Source organism: Epinephelus fuscoguttatus, linkage group LG3, assembly GCF_011397635.1.
Source record: "Epinephelus fuscoguttatus linkage group LG3, E.fuscoguttatus.final_Chr_v1".
In the NCBI taxonomy this organism is placed as follows: Eukaryota; Metazoa; Chordata; class Actinopteri; order Perciformes; family Serranidae; genus Epinephelus; species Epinephelus fuscoguttatus.
This window is the reverse complement of record NC_064754.1, coordinates 43,621,263-43,646,527: the sequence shown is the minus strand read 5'-3', so window position 1 is coordinate 43,646,527 and position 25,265 is coordinate 43,621,263. Positions and strand designations below refer to the sequence as shown.

At 41.4% G+C, this 25,265-nt stretch overlaps 1 protein-coding gene across 1 annotated transcript; it reads right to left on the bottom strand.

Moving 5' to 3' along the window:
• Nucleotides 1-15,475: 15,475 nt before the first annotated feature.
• Nucleotides 15,476-20,845, bottom strand: LOC125886326 (neuronal pentraxin-1-like). Its single transcript, XM_049572440.1, has 5 exons — nt 20,267-20,845; nt 19,634-19,841; nt 18,625-18,866; nt 18,054-18,233; nt 15,476-16,741 (listed from the first exon to the last, which is right to left on the bottom strand). Exons 1-5 carry the CDS (start codon nt 20,693-20,695, stop codon nt 16,520-16,522), a joined length of 1,281 nt encoding a protein of 426 aa, XP_049428397.1. The 5' UTR covers nt 20,696-20,845; the 3' UTR covers nt 15,476-16,519.
• Nucleotides 20,846-25,265: the final 4,420 nt, after the last annotated feature.

Genomic DNA, 25,265 nt, shown 5'->3' with positions numbered 1-25,265 from the left:
TTACACTGTGCAACACAAAAATGTGATTAGGTTTAGGTAACAAAAGCATGTGTTTATATGTAGCCTGGTCATAAAATGAGGAGACCTGACACAGAAACTACTTTTTGTGGGTCTTTTACTCCCCGACTGCCAGAACTCAGCAGCTTTAATTTATTTAATTTTGAGACAACAGACAAAATAAAAAGAATAGCTTTAGGCTTGCTTTTCTAGAATAAAGCAAATATGCCTCACCACACTTTCCCTTACAAGAGCTTAATGCTGTCTCTTAACTCTAAACAGTATTAGCAACAGTGTCAGCATCATCAAAAGGTGCTATCAAGGCAACAATGGTATCCAAAGACAAGAGTAGTGGCTCAGTCCTGAGTAAAAGAAAATAAAAAAACTAAACACAAATAAATACACTTCTTGAGCCACATAACACACAGTCACTTTCCAGGAAAAAGTATTAATTCACAGCCAATGTACGTTCATGAACAACTGGAATATTTTTTACATACATGAACTCCAATAAATTGTTCAAATCATGAAATCAAACTCACTCTCTCACTCCGGTGTGCTGCTTGCGCGCCAAACACACCGGAAGCAAATCACGGCTTTCTTCTGTGCCTTTTCTCCCCTCTAATTCAGTCAGGAACATACACAATACACAGTCGGTTGAAATAATCAGCATACTATGACATGACCTCATCTACCGTATATGTGTACATTAATAGCACTCAAGCTGTCCCGCTGTTCAGTTCTCCCTCAGCGCAGCGCACACACATTTAGGACACATTCAACAGACCTGGATATTTCCTTATAAAAGTGCAGGAACACACGCTCCAAACTACTGGTAACCTCCTGACTTCCTTGTTTCTAAAGTCCCGCGACAGCTAGGCGTAGTGCGGGATCTGCCAGGGAGGAGCTCTTAAAGCGACAGCGTCACCTCAGCAAGGTAACCAGTTTCCAACATATGAAGTGATGTGACAGATAAAATAGTATGAAAACAAAAATAAATACTCACTATAATACTGATCCTCCAGGCAAATCATGTGTGCGTATCAGTTATACTACTGGGGCAGCTCAAAAACACTGTCTGCCTCTAGTTCACCTGGCTACATATATTTAGGCAACACAAGCATGTGATAAAATTTAGGCAATAAAAGTATTTGGTTAGTTTAGGCAACAAAAGCATGTGGTTAGACTTAGGCAACACAAAACGTGGTTAGCTTTAGGCGACAAAAGCATGTGGTTAGATTTAGGCAACACAAAAACATGGTTAGCTTTAGGCAACAAAAGCATTTGGTTAGATTTAGGCAACACAAAAACATGGTTAGCTTTAGGCAACAAAAGCATGTGGTTAGGTTTAGGCAACACAAGCACGTTTAGGTTTGGGCAACAAAGGCACGTGGTGAGTTTAAGCAACAAAAGCATGTGGTTAAGTTTAGGCAACAAAAGCACAAGGTTAGTTTAGGCAACACAAACATGTTGTTAGGTTTATGCAACAAATGTACATGGTTAGGTTCAGGCAGCAAAAGCATGTTCTTAGTTTATGAAACAAAAGCAGTGGGTAGGTTTGGGCAACCAAAGCACAAGAAAAAAACAAAAAACATGGTTTGGTTTGATGTGGAGGTTCTGAGCTGGTGTGGTTACATGTGGTCTGCACTTGTGAGGTCAGTTGGATATACTGCCAAATTCAGGGAAGCAATGTTGGAGACGGCTTATGGCAGTGAAATGAACATCTTGATATGCCACACCTGTCAGGTGGATGGATGATTTTGGAAAAGGAGAAGTGCTCATTACCACAGATCTAACAAACTTGCCACCAAAATTTGAGAGAAGTATATCTATTGGGTGCGTAAAGAAAAGTCTTAGATGTTTCAATGAAACCTGTGTAAACTGGAGCAAAAACAAAAGTGTTGTGTTTAAATTTTTGTTCAGATACATCACGAGAAACAAAAACTGGAGTCAGATCCTTTGTATGTGTACACACTTACTTGGCCATTACAGCTGATCCTGTGTCTGATTTAAAACTATGACTAACAAAAAGTGTAGCTACAGAACATTACTGTGTTATGAAGAGTTAGAGTCCCCTGAATGTCTTTAATTCATTTAATTTCTTTGTTTTTCACTTTATTTAGTAATATTCTTGCCTTAAAATATTTTTAATTTTTTAAAGTTACGTAATAATTTATTTTTGGAAAAAGTTTCTCACTGCAAATCACTCCTATTTCTTTTCCTCTGATAAATCCATCAAATTTGTCTGCCCCACAGACCCTTATTTCCATGGGGGAGTTCACCCGAAATAACCTTTTAAATGAGATCAGGCCTCCTGGTGATGATGACTCCTCCCTTTCACCTTACTCACTGTTCCTTCAGCTTCCTCTTTGACATCCTGTTGTCGTGCGTCAGCCCTGCCATACATATTTCATTGAGGATTCAGTGAGGGGTAAGTGGCAGTAGGTTAAAGCTAGGCACATTAATAAATCAAAGCAGATTGGAGGCGGTGTGGTGGGATTTCACAGAGTTGGTGCTGTTATGGCAATGGCCATGTGTGCTGCAGTCATGGTAGTTTTGCTTTTGTCTTTGCATGAACTGAAACTTCACACAACCTTTTATTCATGTTTGTTCTATGACCCTTAAACAGCTACACCTAGCTTTTAAAAAAAACTGATTACTTAATCAACTGAAAAATAAGCAGCCATTGATGTAAAACACACCGACTACAGAGAGGTCCAGTGACCAGGAGGAAACCTGGAATCACCTGGGAGAAAGTCAGAGAGGAAACACCTGAGAGCCCCCAGAAGCACAGGCAAGAGCATCTGTCTATGGCGAGCTGGGTTTTAACTCAGCAGGGTCTCAGATCAAACGCACACTTCAAAAGGCTTCTGCATCTCAAAGAAGGGTCTGAATTGTCAGGATTGTCCAGACCTGTTTGGGATGAAGACAAGCTCACATACCGTTGATACTGATAACTCAAAGAAATGTTTATTTCTCATTCATTTATGACTTTGTTTTGGGGCGACAGCACTCCCCATTGAAGTTAATTATAAAAAAAAACCCACAATCAGCTTAATACAACAGTGTGAGATGTAAACTTCAATCAAACCAATAAATAAATGCTCTGACAAGGATTCAATTAAAATGGTGGCAGGCAGACCAACCACAGTGGAGCTGTGTGTAGCTACAGTGTTGCACACAGACTGAACCAGCCTCCCGATGATCTTAAATGAGCTCCAGATTGAACCACTTTTAAATTAAAATTAAGCACTGTTGTTTTCCAGTGCCTTTGATTGACTAATTTATCTTCTAAACTTTTAATTTATTTATAAATTTGGACTATTTATTAGTGCTGTCTGCACTGTAACTGCTCAGGAACTGTATCGCAGGCCTTTTCTTTTTCAGTTTTATTCTTTAATTTATCTTGTTTTCATTTAATTTCTATACTTTATGTTTGACACATTACTGAGGGACCATAGTTGAAATACTTTGTTTGGGGATCATGGGGTAAAATTTTCCATTTGGGCCCTCTCACCTCTTTTTTGTGTTGTTTATTAAAGCAACCAACCAAAGGTGAACCTCTGGCTTTTGGGGCCCCTAGGAGAATGAGGCCTCAGGGCAGTTGTGTAGAGCTGCTAATTAAAGGTCACCTTGCAGATTCCGATCAAATTCTGACAGTGAGGAAATGATACACATCCAGCATGTTAGTAGGACTGACACAATTAGACAAATCAATCAAGTAGTGAAATTAAGTTTCATGCAGCTGTGTACCATCTCCAAACTCGGATCAGTTTTCTGTACTTCTGACCTGGAGAAAGTCATCCACGCCTTCATATCCTCCTGCCTTGATTACTGCAACTCATTATATGTTGGTATTACTTAGTCTTGTTTATCCTGTCTGTAGTGGCAAACTTTAACGTAATTCCACAGCCACTCAAAGTTGTTAGCATAAGGCAGAATAATTGGTCTTGACTCGTACGCACTGTGTATTTCTACTCCTTACTTATGAAATCAAAGAAGAGCCAGGTCGTAGTCTTGACCGTTTATTTTCCACGTTGCTCTACATCCAGGTTACATTTTTCTCCACAAATTCTGAGCTTCTCTCAGTCATAAAAACATGAAAAAGTTCACCTTGGATGTTCCACATTAAGGTGGCATGACGGTCAAAAAACCTTTTTACACCATACCTTGCACTGCTGCTAACACACTCATACTTCTATATTGCCGTTTGTGCCATGATGAGCATGCACAGTGCATAGTTCAGGTGTTACGAGAATAATAGGTAGCATGTTTAACATAAAAGATTAAATGCCATTCAGGGGCTTACATAAACAGAACAAGCAATAATAGCAACGATCCACATTAATAAAGTACAAAATCACGCTATAAACCACCCAACTAAATTGTACAATCTTAAGTCAACATTGGCTCCTACACTGTCTTCAACCAGTCCAAAATGCAGCAGCAAGAGTTTTAACAAGGTCAAAAAGAGGGAGCATGTTAGCCCCATTCTTGCCTCCCTACACTGGCTGCCTGCCTGCTACAGAATACATTTTAAGATTCTGATGTTTGTCTACAAAATGTTAAACAGCCTCACCCCCTCTTACATCACAGAGCTCCTCTCCCTATATCACACTGTGAGAGATCTGAGATTGTCTGACCAAAGACTTCTGTCTGTCCCGAGATCCAGGACTAAGTGTTATGGGGTCAGGGCTTTTCTTCATCACTGCCACAAAACTTTTCCTCCCACCACTCCATTCTCCCCCATCAATGAGATTTTCAAGAGTCATTTAATCATTAGCCTTTAATTGTGCATAATGTGATTGTCATTGTTGCTGTAAGTGTCACAATGTGGTGTTTAAAGTGCTATGTAAATAAGGTTGATTTGACTCCACTTGAATAAACTACTATGTTCATGGCTTATTACCGCGGCCCCTAACTTGCCAAGAAAAAAAAAAAAATCAGATATCGCAGGTTTAAGTAGATCAGACACTTCATTGCATAAAGGCCGATTAAGTCATCATATTGGGCTAAAATCAGTTTGTCCTTCTGTTGTACGTAGGCTCCATTGATTGTAACAACTTTTCTTCTGTTTTTTTTTTTGCACATGCCTTTTACACAATTCTCACCTTCAGCTCCTCTTCTATTTGTGGAGGAGACTTTTCTCTTTAACTTGCTTCTCCTGAGGCTTTTCACATTGTTACACATGTCCTAAGGTTATTTTAGAGGGAAATTTTTCTTTGTCTTCCTGGGCTGGTTCGTGAACCACTGCTGCTGCCCATGAAACCCACTGAGACATATGTGTGGTGTTCGGGCTATATATAGAGCGGAATAACACCTTTGTTGTTCAAAGTAGAAGCTGAAAAAGGAGTGAGTCCTCTCTCTATGGGTCTAGACAGGTCTTCGTTTAGTAGAGAGTTTTGTCCCACAGTGAGTCCTGACCAGTGGAGTGATCTCCTGTCATGGCCTACATTCACCTTGATCCCAGCTTGCCCAGGAAGCCTCATTATCCTCCCTGCATCCTTCCTGGAAGCTTCTGCTGATCAGTAAATGCCACAAGTTCCACTCCCTGCTGTCCAGTTGAGCTCTCACCATGGGAGGAGAACAGAGAGGAGGAGTGCAGAGGAAAAGAGACTCTTTCTTTTTCACTCTCCTCATAGGAGACAGCTGGCTGTTGGCGTTCCACTTTCAGGCATCCACTGTGAGTCAAATCCATTAGACCATTTCAGGTCTTGGGGCTCAATGAAGGGCCGTCAATAGTCCAAAGGCTTCACCATTTTACTGATCTTTGAAGGAGCATACATTCTCTGCAGTTCTATTTGTTGAGAATGGCACCCCCCAACTCTCATTACATGGTGCTGCTTTGTCACCCCAATGTTAACAAGAGAAATTGCTGCAGTTGTGTATTGAAGCATTATTCCTGTCTTGCCTCTGCCACGGGGGACAGCTTATGAATTAATGAGATGTCAGCAGAGATGTCATGTCTTTATCCACTCAATCTCTCCAAAAGAAAAAACAACCTCCATGGAGGAATTGATATAAAATAGCACCATGACTCTTGTTTGTCTCTCGTGGCTTGACGCAGGGGGCCTCTTGAAAAGAGCTTGCTCCTTCTGTTTTGTTACGGCAGATATACATCCTTTATAAAAGAAGCAGTAATAAATCAGTGGATTGTCTTTGGTATCAGAATAAATCACTGATTCAGATTGGTCTAACCTCTGCATGTGTAACAGCTCATTGTAGACCTATAGCTGTTTAGGGGTTGGGATGTAATTTTAGCTGTATACTGTATGTGGCTAGAAAATCTGTCTGAGTGAGCTGTTGTGTAAGTCTTGCATGTCTTTCCTTCTATTTATGATCTGGTTAATCTTCAAGGCTTTCGCTGTTGATGCTCATTGTGTGTGTAAGCTCTGTTAGTCTCAAGGTTAGCTTTTTTTTCAACTTTATTATGAACAGGGCATTAACACTGCAGAACAAAATTGCCTTGAGAGTGGGTTTTACCTGACATTATTGTGCATGTGGATGAAGATACATCATACAACATTAGAGGACCCACAACTACCCATGTGTAAACCCTCCATAATTAGACCCATCCATCCATACATATACACACGCATGCATTCATACATACACATAAACATTACTCACATGCATACATACATGCATATTACACATATACATACCTACATGTACATATGCATAAATCCACTAAGAATTGAACCTCAAAATAATACAAAACAAAAAGTTTTCTAACTAAGATAATCAATTACTGATGCCCACCTCCTTTTGAAATTAGGGAGTTTTAGTTGTAAGTAAGCTGTTATGTGCTCCATCATGTAAACTTCTTTGACTGTTTGCAACAATTTGTTGGGATTTGCTAAAGGCAGGTTGGTTATTGATTATGAATTACTAATTGTAATCAATTAAGAAAATAAATTATTAATTAAAATTAATAATCCCGGGGCACCGCCTTGGATCAGGGATCACTGACCAACCTGTTTAGTCAAAAGAAAGGGAATCCTCGTCTCAGTTTCTTAACATATGTTGAAAATAACAATCAAATCTTTTAGAAGGCATGAACCCGAGCACTGACCATCACAACCAGCTGTTGATACAACAAAAAATGCACACAAGTGACCTCCTGGGGGGTCACATTACCAAAGACCTAAGATGGCAGACGCAGTCACGTCCCACCAGGTACTGATAAGAGTGAGGCAGAAGATTAGAGCAAGACAATGGTCATAAAACCCCTGGCCCCATGTGCTCCTTTAAAGTACGCACAAGATGGCGTCCAACGAGATTGAACATACTGTATGCTCTAACAAAGTAGCTGCACTGACGTGTGTGTTGAGACTGTGGTAGTGGCAACCACTCTTAAGGAGTTGCTCACAGGGCAATGTGTGATTTTACCACAGGTATAAGGTGTTTAAGTGTGTGCGTGCACGTATGTGTGTAGGTTAGTAAGAGGGAGGGGGCGGGGGGACAGAGAGGTAACAGCGGCCATGGAGAACACAATGGTAGCCTTCCGATCCCTCAGAGGCCATTAGACTAACTGGGGTCGGTCTACCGTTCACTGATCTTTGTTCCACATAGGAATGCGGCGTCTTGTGAGCGTGTGGCCAGCCCAAACTAATGGCGGTTTATCCATCAACGGAACGACAATAAATTTGCTCTGGCATACAATTGCAGTGTATTTCTTATCTTTGCTGAGAAACAGTTTTGTGTGAAAGAAATTAAAAGCCTGTCCCAAATAGATGCATGTCCCAAATATAAGCCTGTTCAGTGATTTAAATAATTAATAGCCCAGGTTAATCATGGCTGCCAACTCTCATGCATTCATGAGAGTCATGCAATTGGTTGATTTCACACAGTCTCACGCCACACCTCCAATTTCTCACTTGAGAAAAAAAAAAAAAAAAAAAAGTGCTGGTAGTTGTTCCACTCCTGTAAGGTAGGTGGCGCCACCTTACATTACTAGGCTACTACTACCTACAGTGACGAGTGATACCCTCCTGTTAGTAAGAGGAGGAAGAAGAAATATTTCAAGTCTTACATTACTCACCTCCAGGTATGTTGGCATGTGTGTTGTGAAGTAAATAGCCCTTAGCTTTTGTCGTGTACATGTAGGATCGTCGGGAGTGTAGTGGACAGTGCTGGTGCCCCATATACAGAGGCGATACCTCGCCGCAGCGGTCATGGATTTGACTGGATTGCACTGGCATGCAATAATTTATTGCACGTCATTCCCCCACTCTCTCTCTCCCCATTTCACTCTGTCCTATCCATTAAAGGCGAAAAAGCCCCAAAAAATAATCTTAAAACAGAAAACTTTACATTTAGTTTCTTATATGTGTTGTGAGAGCATGTATAGGCATTTGGAGAGCTTTTCCAATGTCAAAAATGCTAAATTAGCAGCGAAGAGTACTTTATGTTAGCAGCTAAATTAAAGTAGTAGCCTATTGCTGCAGCAGCGATCCCTTCAAGCAGCTGGACAGAGCAAGCAGTAGATAGGTGAAAAATTCCGCTGTCATAAATTTTGGGTGCTAACTGAGCATATGCTCATTGATGGACATATTTAGCACAATTGAGCCATCGTTTGTTTATGTGACTGAAATTATGTGACTGGAATTGCACTTATGAGTTCATTTGGTAGTCACCACGCTAAAATGAGAAATACAAACATGATTCATGACAAATGCAAAAGACAAATTTATATTAATATCGACACAGCATTTATTTTTTAATAGAAATTTATGCCCGTGTAATAGGCCACATTATGTTAAATAAAGGTTTTGTGGTTACCTGTTGTATTTGGTAAAGAAAAGAAAAATTAGGTATTAAAACATATTTGTCTGTGATACTGATAGGTAATAATTAATAGGTATTAATTTATAGGCCTAAACAACAAAATTGTGGTCTGCCCCGCTGAATCTCACTCCAAGGTTTTTTGAAAAGCATTAACAGAAAAGTCGATTTGTCGACATGTCGACGTCAGTGGCACAAGTCCATACCCCCTGGTGTGCTTGTGTACGGAATGCAATCGCTGCCTCTGATTACTCTGCTACTTTATCCTTGACGGCGTACTATAAGCGGAGCAGACTCCGCGAGGAATGTCCGCAGTCATTCGGGCTTTGATAGTCGAGCGCACTTCCGCGTTGTAGTTTCCTGTAAAAATGTCCGTGAAAAATCCCCGCGATGTGAAAAATACATGCCGAGCAGTCATTGGTGCGTGGTCATAAAATCTGAGCTTTGCGCGCACAGGGCTTGCGGACGTCCGCTTTGAGTCTGCGCGGACCTCCACAGAGTCCGTTCCGCGTACGTTCCGCCTGAGTATGTTCGGGCCTTGACAGACACACATCATATGTGTGGAGATACTTCAGTTTCCTCCGTCATGTCAATGTGATGACGTCATCAAATGACTTGTCAACTCGACTCGACTTTGACAGATAAGTCGACCTGAAAAAAATCAAAGTCGTTAATGCCCTATTTCACAGTAGTTTAAAATGGGTAGGCCTAGCAGTGCAACCATACATTGTTAAACACTAATTTCCTAAGCAGATAAGCAACCTAGCATTTGCTAACTTTACGCTCAGGCATTCCCGCCGCCACCTAGCTGCATATGGTAAACCAGACCATATCTAGCAAAACATCGTCAGAAGCAGAAGATCATAATTTGTCAATGTAATTTGACATGTGTTTGAATTATTATTTTGACACATTTGTATGCATTTATTTCCTGTTAAACAAAGTTTGTTTTATGGATTTGTCTAATAATTATTTTGTGACCCTGCCTGAGTGTTTGCGGTACCTTATTAAATTAGGCTTGATCACCGTCATGTCCCTTTAGGCTTTCCCCTGTCCAAGTAGATCAATGATCCAACACCCTGGCTGGATTATTTTGGGGCTTTTTCACCTTTATTTGATAGGACAGTTGAAGCATGAAAGGGGAAGAGAGAGAGGGGATGACATGCGGCAAAGGGCAGCGGGATGGAATCAAACCTGTGGCTGCCACAGCAAGGACATGGTCCCCACACATGGGATGCCAGCTCTACCTGCCGAGTCACTGGGTACCCCGAATATGATGTTTTTAGTCGTGCAAGTGGCATGGCTCTAGGGATGCCAATGTTGGTCCATCTGTTGGTCAGGTTGGTCCATCACTTTAGTTCAGACTAAAATATCTCAACAACCACTGAATGGATTGCCATTGAATTTGATTCCGATCTCCAGAGAATGACCTTTCATTTCAGGCCATCAAATCAAAATTTCCTTTTGTCTAGACTCACAAGTCAGTCTTTAGACGCTTTGCTTAACTAAAGACTGATGACTTTCTCCCTGATTTTTTGTTTAGATGGGCGGATACAATTTCAGAGTTTAAAAAAACTCCCTACGTTGCAGAACCAATAGTAAATCTGCAGGGCGGTCCTTCTGTGGCTCGCTGAACTCTTGTGCTCGTAAACATAGTCCCACTAGAAACACGTGTAGCGGTACAAAATGGCTCAGCCGTGCTCGCAGAAAACACCGTCAAAGTTAGTGGGTGTTTGTCGCATTTGCGGCAACACATTCTCGCCAACTAAAAGAAACAAACATAATCTTTTACAAGGCCATGACTTATCCATCTGGCCGGACTATAACGTTAGAGGGAATCGCCTTGTTGTTTACAAATACTTCCGGGTAGAAAACCAACATCACTGTATCACCGTTTGGACTAATCCGATGTTTGTAAAGTCTATAAACACAATGATTGAACAAACATTACTATTTCTGTGTGCATGTTTAGCTGGGCTGGGCAGTGTCTATAATAGGTAATAACTCATTAAACGGTCCGTGAAAAAAATATCTTTTCCAGCAGATATCTTAGTTACAACATGATTGAGCTAGCAAAGCAGTTTTGTGTTGCTATGTGTGGTATTTATTCAGTTTTGGGAAATCACGATGTCTAGAAAGCATCAGTGGCTGCAGCTGACAGGGACAGCTAACAGCAGCAAAGCTAACATCAGGACGTCATCTGTTAAAAGCCTCCCGTTGTCGGATACAACATAACACTACTCCAGTTAGCTCAACTAAGACATCCGCTGGAAAAAATATTTTCTTCACGGATGAGCACACGTTTGATAAAACAGAGTTAAATCTCTCGGCATCCATTTTCAAGCTCTCTGTGTGTTTGTTTCCTTGCGGACGAGAAAAGGAGGAGCGCACATTTCCGAGAAGGCGTGTCCTTTTCACAAATGCAAGAGGCGTTGCTTTGTTGCTGGCCGTTTTCGCTGGTGTGTTAAACACACTTTAGAAAGGAGTGTCCCCAGACTATCAGAAGGCGGAGATTTCTGATTGTCTGGTGGTGAGACTACCTTTTGTCCAATACTTTGTTTTGGTTTTTTAATTAGCAAATGTTAGCATGTTAACATGCTAAACTCAGATGGTGATCATGGTAAACATTACACCTGCTAAACATCAACACGGTAGATTTATCACTGGGGGCATGTTAGCTTGCTGACGTTAGCATAAAGCTCAAAGCACCACTGTGCATAAGTAGCTGGACTCTCCCAGAGCCACTAGCACGGCTGTAGACTCCAAGTCTTGTTGAGAACTTTACCTTAAGATAGAGGGTGATGTCTTAAAAAACAAACTACAACACCTTATCTCCAGTACGAATCACAACATCTGTTTACATTGCCAGGTGAGGAGTTGCCCCAGAATATAATGCTCTGCCAGCAAAACATTACATGATGTACTGTACCTTAGGCGCACAAAAGTACTTTCCACTCTCCAGAAGTTGTTCTGTACTCTGTGTCCTTCAGTCCTTCATTTTAGTGCTTACGTCAAGGCTTTATGGAGCAATTACAATGTAATCAATTTATTTCTGTGCCAGCAAAAGAGGGGGGGGGGGTAAGTACAATATTTCATCATGTAGTGTTGTCAGTCAAAGTTCTTTGAGAAAGTGGAGGCTTGATCTTTGTTTGTTATATATATTAAGTGTAATATCATCTGTTAGGCTGCCTGGATCTACTTTAGTCCATTAGCTTCTTCACAAAGCATTGTCTGTAGCACAAATGCATTTGCACTGCAGAAACATGTTACGTCAGGGATTAGCAGTTCTTTGCCAGGAGGGTATTAGCTGAGTGTAGTAGGCAGACCTAATAATTATGAGTGTGTGGCCATTGTCAGGTGTTGTGTGTGGTGGCATCAAATTAAGTGGCAGGATTATCTGGCCATGGTTCATCCGCTTCCAGGCTGAAGCAGTCGTAGAATAAACCGCTGCTCTCAAAGTGTTATATGACAATATAGGATTCCTTTGTGATATGGTAACACAATAATGTTCATCAAAACAGTTAAACATCTTGTTTAAAAGACTTTTAGCGTGTACTTTTCTATTCAAAACTTTATGATGAATCATGAGTATGGTCTGAAAATTCTTCGACAATGTCTCTTTAGCCAACACCAACAGTCATCTTTCAGCTGTCCCGGTATTTTCTATAAATGTAATTGGCTGATATATGCAAGTGTTTTGGGATCCATCTGCCAACATGGCTAAGGGACAGAATAAATTGTTTTCTGCCTCTGTGTGTTTGTGTTTAATGCCGCCACAGAAATTGTATTGATGCCTTGTGTTAATGCTTTTTCATTCTTATAAAATGGTCTTGACCCTGGCTACTGGCTGTTGTGCATCATGTCAGATTAAGGTGATGCAGACTATCACTCAGCTGAAGAAAATCCACTTCAAGATCAAGCTTAAGATCAACATATTTTGAGCAGAGATCCCTGCAAGGACCTACAACTTTGTCTTTCCCCAATAATGTTTAAGTTGAGGCTCAATGAATTTATTCACAGGCTAACCACATGGAAGAGTGGAACTTCAGAGTTGCAGTTTAAGTTGAAGAACTTCTAACAGTTGAAGTGTCCGTTGATTTTGAAGTGTCTGTTTAAGTTTGAGGGCTGAAAGCTATTGAAATTTTAGTTTCAAGTTAAGCCGTGCAGGCAGCTGAATTGTCAGTGGTGCATGTAAACACTGAAAATAGTTGAAATTAATGTTAAAGAGTAAAGGCTGAAAGCAAGGAAAATGTCCAACACATTCTCACTCCGACCTCGTCAGATACCAACATTTGGACTTTCCACATCCAGCTATGACATGCAGATTACCTCGGGTGCGTTGGTTGTTGACCTTCTGAGATGCCACGTTAACTTTAGTCTATTACATGCATTGTAAGATTTCAAAATACATCTCTGTTATCACAGGAAATGTACAGTTTGCACACAGTCTCTTTCAAAATAAATGCACTACGTCAGTACAACACCGCTAATTAATGTTTCTTTTTTTTTTCTTCAACAATAAACACACATAGTTACTTTAGCTAGCACACCCATGTGGTTGGGTTTAGGAAAAAAAAAAAACAAGGTTTGGCTTAACAGTCAAAAGGGAGGTGAACACCGGTCTCTCGGGTGAAAGTCGGTGGTTGCTGGACAGTAACTTTACTTGGCTAAATCTAACCTCCGTAACTTTATGTTAAATACATAACATCACACCGTTGTGTGCCCACTTTTTCAAGGATATCATACAAGCTGTTGTATGAGGATATGTTGTTGAAATGAGAGTAGCTACAATGCTGAATGAACTGTAAACCATAAACTGTATATAAAGATGGACGACACGTCTCCACTTCATCCCACCGTACAAAAATGAAGCCAAAATACCCAGGATACGGCCCCTGCCATCTTGTGCTGGTGACATCATTTGGAGCCAGAGTCTGCGCAGTAGTGATCTCCACGGTATCCAGTTCCCACCTACATACCCGTCCAACCAATCATGAGCAATGCCACTGCTAGAGAGCACACAGCTGTCAATCATAACATCAAAACCCCCTTTTTATAGCATTAAATAACTGATTGAAAAAAACTGATCAGAAAAACTAACACTTGAACATACAGCAGCGTGATAAGAGCTACCTAAAAAAGACAGAAACCATTTTTGGGAAAAATGTATTTGACCTGTAGTTGGAGTTTTTAGTTTGGCTCATGTCCCATCCGTTTACATGGAGAGGGCTGGCTTCATGACCTATACTACAGCCAGCCACCACAGGGTGATCCACATGTTATGGCTTCCTTTTTCGGGAAGCTGTCATGTCGTCCATCTTTATCTACAGTCTAGGTTGTAATCAATGAAATCAATCAAAATTTTAGTTCAAGTATGAGTAGCATTAACAGTTAAAGTCTCCGTTGAAATGCAGGCAGTGGCAGCAGGTGTGCTGTCAGCAAAGAATAAAAACCAGTTGAGGTGTCAGACATGTAGATGGTGAAAGTAGCTGAGTTGAAACAGAAGCGCTAAAGGCAACTGAATTATTGTTGAAAGCATTTTAAATGTCAGTGATGTAATCTTTCCTGAGCTGAACAATGTCCACTTCGGGGTCTACCTTAAGAGCAGCTTAAGCAGTTAAACTGTCAGTTGAATTTGAGACACTGAAAAAGGCTTGACGTGTCTGTTGAAGTGTAAGAGTTTAAAGCTTAAAAGTGTAGTTCTAAGCTGAAGTCCTGTAGGCAGTTGAAAGTTCAGTTTGTATGTAAACACTCCTAGAGAAAGGCAAAAATGAGTTAAACAGAAAACCTATGAAGACCTACACCTTCATGTTTCCCCAGTAATATCTCAGTCAAAGCTCAATGAATTTATTCATAAGCAGAACCCGGTGGAGTTGAACCTCTTTAGATAAAACAGAATGTGATAATAAGACAAAATGTGGTGTATATAAGCAGAAATTATTCAGCACGACATGGCGTGATAAACATTTCAGGACCTAGAGGTAAAGGAAATTTGTGTTGAAAAACAAAGATAACAGCTGCCTGTGAGGAGCTGTTCTTAAATGTCTCGTGGTTTTAAAGAAAATGTGTTCAAATAGCAGGAGAAAGAATTTGACTCAGATGTTTTCGCTATCACCACTTGAGTAAGTGATGGTGGTTCATTTAAATGCAAGAACTGTCAATAGTCGCATCTCTGGGATGTAAATGTTTGGTGCTACAGCAACAGGTCATCTGGGTGAACTGATACTGAAAGTCAAGCTTAAAGTGCTGTAGTTTTAGTTTAGGCTGCACTCACTTGAACTAGGCCATTGAAAAGCCGATATGACGAAGCACTTTTCTCCTCCGACAGCCTCACTGTCTTTAGTGCAGGCACTGCACCTCACAGCAGCAACAACAAAGCAGCGAGTGGGTTATCTTCTGCAGTCAGCTCAAAAAAGAGTCAGCGCAAAAACACATAGACACCCACGCAGTTTCATTTCTTTTCTCAAGTGCCCTCCCTGTGACCTTCACTGACTTTGGGCATTTCACTTTTCTGGCAATTAGCTTCCCCTCTTTACTGTTTGACCACGGTGAGACTGTTATATCTGATCAGTGATTCTCTCTCCTGCACCCACTCGCTCCACATTCCCTTCCCTCCCCTCTCTTCCCTCGCATTTCCATGCACATAACCAAAGCCAGGAATGCACTGTGACATTAAGTATCACAATTTTATTACAAAAATTAAATTTCTTCATCTCTCAGTTTTGCCATGCTTGGAGCATATAACAATACAGTAAAAAACCCAGACCCAGAGAAGATAGTAAAGCAGATTTCAACAATGCTTTCACAGCACTCTGTCATTCATGCTGTTACTATACACATACTGTAACATTCCTAATACAGAGTAGTACAAACACCTGCCAAAACACGTCATGTCAGATAACAAACTGTAATTAAATTACATTTACCAGAGAAACAAGAAACTCAACCCAGCTCAGGAAAGAAAACAGAAACCAATAAACATTGAATTTGCAAATGAAAACATACTGAATGTGCTGAATATTTGTACCAGCCCAAGGCACCCAGGCTTTGTAGCAATGTTGGCAAGTTAACGACATTCTTACAGAAATACTTGAAGCGAACAACGATTACAAATTGACTTGTACCACAGTCTGACTTTGAAATGTCCTTCAACATACCCTCCTCTCCTGGCGATCTCTTCGTCAGTCACAGTGCAAGTTCCGGAGGGGTGGGGCAGAGTGAAGGAGAACAAGGGGATGATGGTGTTGTTGGGGGTGGGGGGTGGGGGGGTTTCGCAGGGAGCTGTACCGCGTCAGACATCACTTCACAGCGCCAAACACTGACAAGAATTGGATGGACAGCGTAATCTCCCACTTTCCAGAGAGATGGGGGTGGGAGCACTTATGTAATTCCTCACTTGGATTGTGAATTGTCCAGACATAAGGCGCAGATTGCCAGCTGCCAGTCCAAGACGAAATAAGCCAAACGAAAAGCTTAGGTGTGCTTTGAACTGAATGTCCGAGAAAACAAAGGAGAAACAGATACCAATACTTTCTCACTGAGGTTTCCAAGACGAATTAGATTTTTTTTTCCTCAAGATGAAGTGTTGTTTTGCACATAAATACCTAAGAATGAAAGAAATCCCAGATTTAAGCTTACCAATAACTCAAATAGTCTCTAACAAACGTCAAATGAAGACAAGAACGACAAAAGCTCAGAAATACAGAGAGGCCTCTCTTGAACGGTGAAATGCAGTTCAGTTGAGTGAACGGCAAGGCTCGAAGGTCCATTTGGTCGCTCCGCCAAATATTTCGATGTTGCTCTCTGTCCAGGAGAACACGTTGCCAGCCGGTGCTTTGCTGTTGCAGGTGGCCAAGTTGTAGATCTCAGCGATAGAAAGTTTCCTATTCCAGATATTTAAGTTTGCTAGTTCACCGACAAAAGCTTGTGTTGCGTCAAAGCCTCCTCCCAAAGTGTCCTGTGGAACAACGCAGACAAGAGTTAATTCTCAGTGTTATGAGTGCACATAAAAGCTTTGATTACAGTGTTGGTTATCTGATCAGAGAAGGAACCTTGAGTTAATGTCAGTTGGGGCATGAGACCATATATGATAAGATTTTGTTATAAATGACATCACCTGAGAGAACTTTTGTTCTTAGATATGTTTTAATCCTGGGTTTAGATGGCTGTCTCTAGTTTAACAAAGCAAAAATGTGACGTAGGAGCTAAAAGATTATCTTTATTTTGCAGAACTTCAGTCTGACCTTCTGTAAGCATGTATGGCATGATTTTATTTAACTCAAATGCTTGAGTATATCTGGGTCTCTTCATAGTGGACATGACTTGCTCTGTGCAACAAATTGATTTTCTCCCCGTCAAACTAATGAAGCACTGTTTTTTCTTTTTCTTTTTCCAATGCTGGGGCGATAAGTTACATGCTGCTTTGACTGGAAAGCCTTAACCCATTCAGATCCCCTGTCCATTCTAATTGACATAACTTTTCTAGAATGTCTAGATCCATGATGGCTGTCATCTGAATCCACCCAAATGCACAAACTTATTTGATGGGATTTCTACAAGCCAATTGCTGTTTTCTACATCATCTAAAGTGGACTGCAGTAGAACCACACCCCCTTTTTTAACAAGCATGGCTGACCATGAGGCAAGGAGGAAGGGCAAGGTTCATAGTAGTCTATGAATCATATTGTTAAAGTGCATAATTTGTGTTTAAGCTGTATTTAAAGTAAACATGAGGTGTTAAGAAATGTATACATGTGATAATATTACATCTAAGATTTATAGCTTTTACTCAGGATTTTTTTTTAAATATCTATCCACGGACAGGGGATCTGAGTGTCACCAGAAAATGAATATAGAAATCCTGTTTAAATAGGGAAGCACTGTTCTGATTGGATTTTCTAATAATAAAATCATATGTTAATGCATAGAATATTCATCTCAGGAGATTTTCTACATATTGCTTTGTGGAGATACTTCAGACATTGGGGTTATTTTGAGTAGTGATGACAAACAGATTACTTAGTTAATCAGTCAAGAAAAATCAATAACCTAAATTATTTTTGCATTTAGAGTAGAAATCTACCATTACAATATTCTTCGTTTGGAACATTAATGGGTTCTGAGTGTGTTAACTGACCATCTCTTCAATGTCTCCACAATCTCATTTCATAAACATCCCCACCTTTTATCTTTGTTTTAAATTAAATGCAAACTTGTACCAGGATCACAGTGCAGGAGTTGCAATCACTGTTGTGAAAATAAATATCCACCTGCTCTTGTCCCAGGACCAGCACTCCCTCTGGTTTGATGGGATGGTACGGTGCCAGATTCTCTCCACTGCCCCGCATCACTCCGTCCTGGAAGGCTTCCCACATCCCGTCACGGGTGGTCCACGTGATGCAGAGGTGATGCCATTTTCCATCGTTGATGAGGAACGGCAACTTTGCGACCTGTGGCAGAGATGTTGCAAAAATCACGTCTTTCTCTCCAGTTAACAATCTTTCTTTCACACTTAAGTAGCAGAGTCGCTCCCTGCCTGGAAACTCATCGCTTCCACACCTTCTCTTCCTCCTGCTGAATCACTTCCCCTGTCACGTATCCTTTCCTCTATAAAAAGACCCTCCTTTTCTCACCTATTGTTATTCCATTTTCTATTCTGGCACAGAGAGGTTGATAGGTTACTCTGAGTCATCAAAGCACAACGTAGTGTCACTTTTTCTTACTGTTGCATCCAGTGTAAGTTGTGCTGCATATTCACATGATAAAAAGCAAAAAGCCACCCTGCAAGGAAAAGAAAAGGGGGAAATCATTCCTTTTCCATAATAATCACTTTTCATTTACCTTGTCATTGATGAGAATCTCCATAGGGTTGTTCCCCCACTCGATCAGCACTAGCTCATTGGACTGACCCGGGACAGCGTAGGAGAAGGGTGTCCCCACCCCAGGAGAGGCGTTGGACTTGATCCACAGACACACACTGAAGGAGTACATCTCAGGAAGGCTCCTCTTGGCTTTGGCGTACATGTAGTTGGTTCTCAGGGGGAAGGTGAGCTGAAACTTATCAGTTGGCCTGGTGTCTTTACCTGCAGATCAAAAGTCATTATAGAGTGATTGTCAGCATTTTGTATGTAGGGATCAAGCTGATTCATAAATCCACATACATTTTGCACACATTAACTCCTGATGGAGCTTATGGGATTTTTATGATTATATTTAAGTCAATTATTAGAAGAAATGGAAGAAAAACAGCTCGTCTGCAGATTTCTTTCTTCTCTTCTCTTTTCTTTTAAAACAATTTTAAAATAACCGCTCTGATAAAATATGGAACAGTTTTTACAATGATTTTTTGTGTTGCCCGTGTAGGAGGGCTCTGTCTCCTCCCTCTCTCGCACTTAACAACATACGCACGCGCATTTGCACACGCTGAAAAACCGAACAAGCCTTGATATATGCTCGAAAACGCGCCAGTGCAAGGCGCAGCCTGCAAAGTTTCTCTGCCTGTGACCTCTGCATTTGCATAAAGGCTCCCGTGCAAGTTAGACAGTCAGGTTTTGGCTTTGAAACACATAAACTCAGCGAAGCAAAAGTGCTAACAGGTCTTGAGATATGCAAAGCAATGCAGCTCTCCTCTCCTCCCTCACACTCTGTGCGCAACGTGATGGTTGCGGCATTGTAAACGGTTCCATATTAATGCTGTGATAATCTATGTGTTTTTTATTAACACCGCAGAGATTCCCTTGAGCTTCAAACCCGATTAAATCGCGCCTAATCTTGTTTACAACTCCCGCAGAGCCATATTCAACGCCGTCAAAGTGCGCGCGCTCTGTTCGCCATGAAAATCCAAACGCACCTTTCTCCAGGTCTGTGATCCGATGGTGCAGAGAGGTGAGCGTGGACTCCACTCTGTTCCGCTGCTCGGTGTCATTCCTGGAGGCAGGTTTGGTCTCCTCTATCGTGTTGACCCGGGACAGAACCTGCTTTTCCATGTCGTCTATCTTGTTTTGGAGCAGATCTTTCAGGCTGTTCGCCTGCACGGTGTTGTTCCCTCGGCTGTATTGCTGCATCGGATAGAAGGACACAGATACTGGATTACAGGAGCACAAGGAATAGGCTACTTTCTCTGGTATTAAACTCCCTGAAACATGCCCCCTCTACTCTATGTGAAGCTTAGCCGTGCCCTAACCGTGTTTCTTAGGTTATGTGTGTGTGTGTGTGTGTGTGTGTGTGTGTGTGTGTGTGTGTGTGTGTGTGTGTGTGTAGCGTATGCCCTGCGCCACATTATCCAAAAGGCAGCTGCCCTGTTTACTTTGCATGATGCTTCTCTCCGACTCTTAACTAAACACATGTTGTGGCTCCATGCGGACAGCCAGAACTATATTGCAGCAGTGCGTTAGAGGCTTCACCCTCACTCTAATGAACAACCAGAGAGGCTAATTTAATTAACTTTTGACCCTTTCAGCGCTGCTCTCCTCTGCTTGCCTACCTCTAGATTCTCCAGTCTCTGTTTCAGCGTCTGTAAAGTCTGTCCCAGCTGAGCCAGAGTGTCCGTGGTGCCCCGGGATACATCCCCCATCGTGTTCTTCGACCCCGGCCGTCTTCCGCCTGGTCCCGCCGCCGGGAGGCTCTGGCTCTCGCAGCGGCTCAACTTGGACGTTAGTTCCCTGATTGTCTCCTTTTGGTTCATTATGGTCTCCTTTTGCTGTAGCACGGTCTCCCTCAGCTGCATGACCGTGGTCTTCAAGTCCTCCGCCGGCCCGCTGTTCTGCATCGTGGCCGCGCACAAGTCCATATCCTTGGGTACCGACGTGCAAATAAACTGCGTCTGTCCGAAGTCTTGCGCAGAGTTCTCCAAAACAACCAGGCAAGAAAGTAGAAAAAGTTTCCACGAGAATCCGTCCATGGTTCCAGTCATGTATCGCGGCTTGGAGAGAGTGACTGAGTGTGTGTGGTGTCTCTGAGGTTTCAGCACCACGGAGCTGTCCACTGAAGCTGTGAGCTCTACTCGCTGAGTGCAGTTTATATAGCGGACACAACGCAGCGCAGATTCACTGCATCACTGAGGGGAGGCAGCTGGTTCTGCTGTACCTACAGAGTCCAGCCCCTTATTTAAGATCGTGCCACTGTTTACAGAGCACCCACACAGCCGGGCTCGTCAGTAGCACAGAGCGCCGACACCGTGTCAGTGTAGTAAAGGAAACTGTAGAATATTAGACTAGGTCTGCTTTGGAAGTGCGAACAGACAGAATGTAAACTCACATTATCATATGACGTTCTTATCCCTTGTTTGACTTTATCAGGGCAGGATGAGTACTGAGATCTTTTACTTAAGAATCACAAGAATCTGCTCTTTTACAGATAAAAGTCCTGCATTAAAACCCTTACTTTAGTATTGTCTGCAAAACTCCTTTTACTTGATGAAAATAAAAGCACTCATCATGCCTTTTCATAGTGTCACACACTGGATTGTTAACACTGATGCATTATTGTGTGAAGAGCATTTTAGGCCTAATTAAAGTTGGTGGAGTCACGGTGGAGCTGATTTAACTAGTTTATATCGGGCTGTTCAGTCATACAGATATTTCTGACTGTAGCAGAGTCCCAAAAAATCAGTTTTGCTGCATACAAAAGTTTTTAATTTATATAAACTTGAAACAAGTAATTTAAAGCAGGTTTAATCTGCTTAATAATAATAATAATAATAATAATAATAAAAGAAAGTTCAATTTGGAGTTAAAAATCACACTTTTTTATTAAAATAAAATATAAGACTCCATATTAAAATGACTTTATAAAGAGGGTAGTTTTACTAAACAATGAACCACATTTTTAAAGCTGCTTGTACTTTTATGAAAATTTCCCAAACATGGAAAATAGCAAGTTTTAACTGTTAAATGTGGTGGAATTACACTCTAAAAATGTTTATGGGGTTAGTGTATAACACTTAAAATAAAGACACTTTTCAGCATAAAATATATTTGTTTCATTAAATATTTTTAATAAGCTGGCAACTTATTTTAAGAAGTTGGTCAAACTTAAAAACATTTTTGACAATTATGAGTGGGATGGAATCAAAATAAAGAAGTTGAAATAGTTTGACCACTAAATATCAACAACAACTTCAAATCAAATGGAACAAATCACGATGGTTATACTGAACTAATTTAGTTTGTCAGATGATAAAAGACTCAGGATTTAGTCAGTAAGGCCAGAGTTGGAAATACTTTAAAAGATGTATGCAAATCTTGTTTTTAGTTGAACCAGTGGATTCTTTTTATGGTGTAATACTATAGTAGGATGTTACTCTGAAATGTGATGTAAGTATAATATACCATACCATGCAAATACGCACAGTACCACAAAATTGTACACGACTATGTGCATTTTAAAATGCAAATTTTACTTACAAATGAAAACCTGAATTCTTTAACAATACAATTCATGCACAGGGATTGTAAGCATTATGAAGCGAAATTGTTGGTCCACCTTAAATGAAATCTGCTCCCCACCTTCCACAGGAGTCTGTCCCACGGAGTCCCCACCACCCCCACCACCACCTCACTCTCACACCGTAAAGCCATCCATCCCCACCCCGCGCTGAGGCACGTGGTTTTACAATGTTTGCTTGTGGATGAGGTCACAGTACAATGGGCTACTCACGATTGACCAAACACGTAGGAAGAGTCCTATGTGGCCTACTCTATTCTGAGGACCCGTCGTTGTTCGCAGAAGTGTGTGAATGTAGCTACAGACTGTGTGTGGTGTCTTCCACACCTCAGAGCAGCAGTGAAGAGAAGGAGGTGTTGATTGTCGAAGGAGAACAAAGTTTGGGGCGCTGTAGCCTACACACAGTCTGATGGAGATGCTGTGCGCTCATGGCGGCTATGGTCAAACTCTTCACTGGGAGATGGAGGCGCTTAAAGGGACGTGAAGTGTTTCCAAATTATTAAAAAAGAGTGTTACGTAATCACCCCCGTGGCTTTCGCGCTATTAAATCAGACGCACATCGAGGGAAAGGGTCAACACTCGTAGGCTACAGGGATCACACTGGGATGGAGGAAGGACACAGGTGCTGAAAAATACTGAAAGTGAACTTCATGTGAACTTGAGCTCGATTTTACAATGCAGGGAAAGGATCCGTTAAAAAACAATCAACGGGTATAATCGATATAGATATAGGTTATCATCTCTAAAATAACACATTTCAGGGTCCATCTAAATTTTCCCCTGAAGCAGTATAAAAGAATAATGATTATAAGAGAATAAATGTATCCCTGCAATATAAGTTGCTTTCCCCCAGATTCTCCTTCATCTTTGCTCCTGTTGTGAAACACTTAATAGTTTTACTTGATCAAGCTTCTAAAAACTGTTAAAATGAAGCAATATGAGAAGGACACACTCTTGTCTCGCCACTCATATCATCTGTGACAAGAGCTTCTGAGCAGAGATTGATCACTTATAAGGGTTACAATCTAAAAAGGTGAACCACTACTTATACATACAGTAATGGTGCGTTTTACGTGGAAATGTGTGACGTATTTCCTTTTCAGCCAGCTCAGATTTTTTCAGATGGCTACAAGTAAGATATTTCCCGATAAAACTATATATGAATAGTAATAGTAATAATACTATATAAGTCTGTTGTCCTCATCACATTGACCAACTAGTTCTAAAGTCCCTCACATAACAATATAAAACCTCTCCATCTCCTTTTTTCCTTACTAAAAGTGAATGGGTCATATGTATGTCAGCATGCACTGACTGTGAGAAAATGGGCCTCTGAGCACAGATATGCAAAAGGCCTCTCCTACATAGAAGCAGAACACATAGACATATTGGTGGATTGTGTTGCCTTGTACTTGTTTTGTGCGTCTTTGTCGTTGTTTTGAGCCTTTTTCAGTCATTTTGTGTGTCTTTGTAGTTGCTTTGCATCTCTTTGTAGTTGTTTTGTGTGTCTGTTGTTGTTTTGAGTCTTTTTCAGACATTTTGTGTCTCTTTGTAGTCTTTTTGTGTCTCTTTGTAGTCTTTTTGTGTGTCTGTTGTTATTGTTTTGAGCCTTTTTCAGTCATTTTGTGTCTCTTTGTAGTTGTGTCTTTGATGTTGTTTTGTGTGTCTGTTGTTGTTTTGAGTCTTTTTCAGACATTTTGTGTCTCTTTGTGGTCTTTTTGTGTGTCTTTGTTATTGTTTTTGCATCTCTTTGTAGTTGTTTTGTGTGTCTGTTGTTGTTTTGAGTCTTTTTCAGACATTTTGTGTCTCTTTGTAGTTGCGTTGTGTGTCTTTGATGTTGTTTTGTGTGTCTGTTGTGTGTTGTGTGTGTGTGTTGGTGCGCTCTTTCTAAGATCGGATGCCCAGACAAGTATCTGAAGATCTTGCGTCTGTTGCATGACGATATGACTGCAACTGTAATTGGCAGTGGTGCCTCTGAAACAGCCCCTCTCAAAGTGGATACTGGGGTCAAGCAGGGCTGCATTATTGCACCAACCCTGTTCGCCATCTTCATTTCCACCATCCTCCACCTTACCAGCCACAACCTACCTGAGGGAGTCAAGCTTTTATACAGGATTGATGGCGGGCTCTTCAATCTGAACAGATTCAGGGCAAAAAGCAAGGTGCTCACCTCCTCCATCATGGAACTCCAGTACGCTGACAACAACGCTTTGGTTGCTCAGTCTGAAACAGACCTTCAGAACATCATGGATGCTTTTGTCAGAGCCTACCAACTCCTGGGACTTGACGTCAGCATCAAGAAAACTCAGATCCTCTACCAGCCAGCTCCTGACACGCCCCTCCAGGCCCCCACGATCTACGTGGACAACAATCCACTGGAAAATGTGGATAAATTCGCCTATCTTGGCAGCCTTCTCTCCACAAGAGCTGTCATCGATGAAGAAATTAACCATCGTATTGGGTGTGCCAGTGCAGCCTTTGCCAGGCTGAGGAAGAGAATCTTTGAGAACCGAGACATCCAAATCAAGACCAAACTTTTGGTCTACCGAGCGGTGGTTCTGCCCACTCTGCTCTATGGGGCCGATAGCTGGACCACCTACAGCAGACATCTTAAAGCCCTGGAGCAGTATCACCAGCGATGTCTCCGCAAGATCCTAAGGATACGCTGGGAAGATAGGCGAACTAACATCAGTGTCCTGGAGGAGGCTAACATCGCCAGCATCACCACAACCATCATTCGGCACCAGCTACGATGGACAGGCCATGTCATTTTCAGTCTCTTCCTTGTCAGTTCATGTTTATTTGTGTGACATTTTGCAGGTGAAAGCAAGGGGGCTTCTGACACTTTGGGCCCCTGGGGCTGTGCCTGGTAGGCCCATTCAGTAACCATGTGTGTCAATATTCAATTTAGAAGCCCCTTTACTTCATTTTGATGTGTGTCCTTGTTACTTATATAAGTAAGAAGTACAGTAGAATACAACTGACAGTCCAGTACAATCTCTTTTTTTCCCCTCTGCCAGTAACAGTGGGCTACATTA